Below are 3,956 nucleotides of genomic sequence, written 5' to 3'. Positions count from 1 at the left end.
CACAAACAAAACCATTGATTACCTCATGCTATAAATTTATGTATATTTTGACTGTAACATATGGATCACATGAATATAGGCACGTTCCACGAAAACAATAGAAGACAAAAAAAGTGAGTAGTAAATAGCACGGTAAATGGTGATGGGTAATCGGTTCCTATACATGATTTGAATTAGAAACATTGTCTTTGTAGAGAACACTTTGCAGTCATTTTCAAAGCACCATTTCCTTTCTGGCCGAGACTTTGAACAGAATTTTCTTTCTTTCTTTCTTAAAATAAATTGCCCAGAGCGCGGGGGTGGGAGAGTTCGAAGTCCCGGGCACTTCTTTTTTTCCTTTCAGAAACTTCTCTTCCTGAGACACGTATCCTATTGATTTGTACTTACTTTCCATTTATCGTGTCCCATCACTCCTGCTCTTCCCCCTGTAAGCCTCTGACCGACTCCTCTCCCGCGGCCGGTGCCTCTGCTGGAACTTCACCAAGCAAAGGCCTTTGCGCTCTCTCCGGCGCTCGCCAGTTCCCGGCTGAGTACCGCCTCTGCGTTTGGCTGGTTTGGGTAACTTCGCTTTGCCTCATTTCTCACACTTTCATACTTTACCTTTTATGGTGCAGATCTGCAAGACCGCCCTTCCCCGGCCTGCCTTCCCCCGCCGCGGGCATCAGGGGCAGAATCGCATCATCTCGCGAGTACGTTGCGTCGTCCTTCTTGCGCCGAGGGGCGTTGGCAGCGTCTGCAGCCGCGGTTGGGTCGGGGCCGCCCGCTCGGTTGTGGCCGGGGGGGTTCATCTCCCCCTCTGGCAGCACCGTCCCCGTCCGCGCCCGGGTGCGTCCCAGCGGGTGACCGCGTGCCCCTGAGGGAGTGAACCGGCTCGAGGGCAAAACAGTGATCAGCAATAAAAACGTCGGATACAGAAACACCAGTGCCTTTCTTGGAGTCTGGAAGGAGTCGTTTCTTCTCCTTCCAGCTTTGGAACCGGGTCATGATTCACTTCCAGATAGCGGGGAAACGGGGAAGGAGAACGTGATGCGCAGGAGGGCCCCACGCTGTCATAGTAACAACTTCCAAATCCCGCGGTGTTCTGAGTGCCTTACACCCCCACCTCCCCCCAAAAGGTGTTTCTGGTCTTTGTGCTCCTTCCTCCTGCGCCTCCCGCACCTCAGAGCTGCTCGTGCCTCTCGGTACCTCTGTCCCCTGGGCTGCACCCCCGACCTGCCCGGCTGTGCCTGCGCGTCCTGCGTGGCCAGATCCTGTGTCGGTCCGGTGAGGTCTGTGCCACAGCGGGGACGCGTCCCCTTGGCATCCCCTTGGCTTTCCTTTGGCCACCCCTTGGCTTTCCTTTGGCTTTCCCATGGCGTCCCCATGGCATCCCTTTGGCTTTCCCTTGGTGTCCCCTTGACTTCCCCTTGGCATCCCCATGGCTTTCCCTTGGCTTTCCCTTGGTGTCCCCATGGTGTCCCCTTGGTGTCCTCATGGCGTCCCCATGGCTTTCCGTTGGCTTCCCCTTGGCTTCCCCTTGGTGTCCCCATGCCTCCCCCTCAGGTCCGGGTGTGTGGGTGACCCGAGGAGCGTTACTAAAGGACTGTGCGCACTGGTAGCGCCCGGGGGTCAGGAGAGGTTGCGGCGTTGCCGTGTCCCCTCGCCGGCTGGGTGCCCGTGTTTTACAGGAGAGGAGAGACGTCATTTGGGAATGCCGGTCTCCACGCTGGAGCTTTAGGCACGGGGCAGCGCGCGGAGAATGGGCTCCTTTGGCAAAGGCCGGTGGCGATGGGGCAGCGGGGGCGGGCGCAGCACGGCGCTGAACGTGGCGTGGGAACGGTAAATTTGATGTACATCTGCCGTCTATGCAGAATGTTTTATTGACGCCCGGCTAAAAAATGTACATTGAATTCGTCCTCCAGGTGTTAGGGAAACTCTGCTTATAAGCGCCTAAGAAATTGATTATACATAATTTTGTGTTTAAATATAGCTAATATTTAATATTAAATATTTTATTATTTAATATGTAATTTAAATTAAAAGCTCATTTGTCAATATGGCGTGTAAATATTTCCCCCGTATGAATTATAAATATTCCTCATCTGAATTCTGGGTTTTTTTGAATGAAAAGCAATTTTTCTGCAAAGCAGTCACTGAGAAATACTTGACAAGCTGCTGCCGAGCTTTTCCCTTTCACAGTCCTTCACACCTTCAGCAGCCGCGCGGTGTCCGCGTCACTGAAAATAACGGAAACATTAAAACATTCTGTGTTGAATCGGTACATGCGGAAATGGGACTCTGCTCCGGCCGGCGGCGGCGGTGGTGCGGTTAAAGGTGTTTCTGGTCTTTGTGCTCCTTCCTCCTGCGCCTCCCGCACCTCAGAGCTGCTCGTGCCTCTCGGTACCTCTGTCCCCTGGGCTGCACCCCCGACCTGCCCGGCTGTGCCTGCGCGTCCTGCGTGGCCAGATCCTGTGTCGGTCCGGTGAGGTCTGTGCCACAGCGGGGACACGTCCCCTTGGCATCCCCTTGGCTTTCCCTTGGCTTTCCCATGGTGTCCCCGTGGCATCCCCTTGGCTTTCCCGTGGCGTCCCCCTGGCATCCCCTTGGCTTTCCTTTGGCCACCCCTTGGCTTTCCTTTGGCTTTCCCATGGCGTCCCCATGGCATCCCTTTGGCTTTCCCTTGGTGTCCCCTTGACTTCCCCTTGGCATCCCCATGGCTTTCCCTTGGTGTCCCCTTGACTTCCCCTTGGCATCCCCATGGCTTTCCCTTGGTGTCCCCTTGACTTCCCCTTGGCATCCCCATGGCTTTCCCTTGGCTTTCCCTTGGTGTCCCCATGGTGTCCCCTTGGTGTCCTCATGGCGTCCCCATGGCTTTCCGTTGGCTTCCCCTTGGCTTCCCCTTGGTGTCCCCATGGCTTCCCCTTGGCTTCCCCTTGGTGTCCCCGTGCCTCCCCCTCAGGTCCGGGTGTGTGGGTGACCCGAGGAGCGTTACTAAAGGACTGTGCGCACTGGTAGCGCCCGGGGGTCAGGAGAGGTTGCGGCGTTGCCGTGTCCCCTCGCCGGCTGGGTGCCCGTGTTTTACAGGAGAGGAGAGACGTCATTTGGGAATGCCGGTCTCCACGCTGGAGCTCCACCGGTGCCTTTAGGCACGGGGCGGCGCGCGGAGAATGGGCTCCTTTGGCAAAGGCCGGTGGCGATGGGGCAGCGGGGGCGGGCGCAGCACGGCGCTGAACGTGGCGTGGGAACGGTAAATTTGATGTACATCTGCCGTCTATGCAGAATGTTTTATTGACGCCCGGCTAAAAAATGTACATTGAATTCGTCCTCCAGGTGTTAGGGAAACTCTGCTTATAAGCACCTAAGAAATTGATTATACATAATTTTGTGTTTAAATATAGCTAATATTTAATATTAAATATTTTATTATTTAATATGTAATTTAAATTAAAAGCTCATTTGTCAATATGGCGTGTAAATATTTCCCCCGTATGAATTATAAATATTCCTCATCTGAATTCTGGGTTTTTTTGAATGAAAAGCAATTTTTCTGCAAAGCAGTCACTGAGAAATACTTGACAAGCTGCTGCCGAGCTTTTCCCTTTCACAGTCCTTCACACCTTCAGCAGCCGCGCGGTGTCCGCGTCACTGAAAATAACGGAAACATTAAAACATTCTGTGTTGAATCGGTACATGCGGAAATGGGACTCTGCTCCGGCCGGCGGCGGCGGTGGTGCGGTTGGGGGCTGTGGGGGGTCGTTGTGCCGTGGGATCCTGCGAATCCGCAGCCGCCCGTGGAAGGGGACGCGGGTCGGGCGCCGGGCTGCTTCGCCGGGACAGCCCAGAGGTGTGTGCCGGGAGAGGAGAGTGTCCGTCTGTATGGATATGGGTATGGTATGGATATGGATACGGTATGGATATGGGTACGGTATGGATATGGGTATGGTATGGATATGGATACGGTATGGATATGGATACAG

The 3,956-nt window shown here is 54.4% G+C and overlaps 1 protein-coding gene across 1 annotated transcript in view; it reads right to left on the bottom strand.

Annotated features, from left to right (window-relative positions):
• Nucleotides 1-3,590: 3,590 nt before the first annotated feature.
• The window catches only part of SBF1 (SET binding factor 1), a 54,038-nt gene continuing 53,672 nt past the window's right edge, over nt 3,591-3,956 (bottom strand). The window contains exon 38 of the mRNA XM_009885860.1: nt 3,591-3,851. Within this exon, the coding sequence (XP_009884162.1) occupies nt 3,591-3,851 (261 nt within the window). The remainder of the gene's footprint in view (nt 3,852-3,956) is intronic.

Source organism: Charadrius vociferus, unplaced genomic scaffold (assembly GCF_000708025.1).
Source record: "Charadrius vociferus isolate BGI_N301 unplaced genomic scaffold, ASM70802v2 scaffold1215, whole genome shotgun sequence".
NCBI lineage: Eukaryota > Metazoa > Chordata > Aves > Charadriiformes > Charadriidae > Charadrius > Charadrius vociferus.
This window is presented reverse-complemented; position numbering and strand designations above follow the sequence as displayed.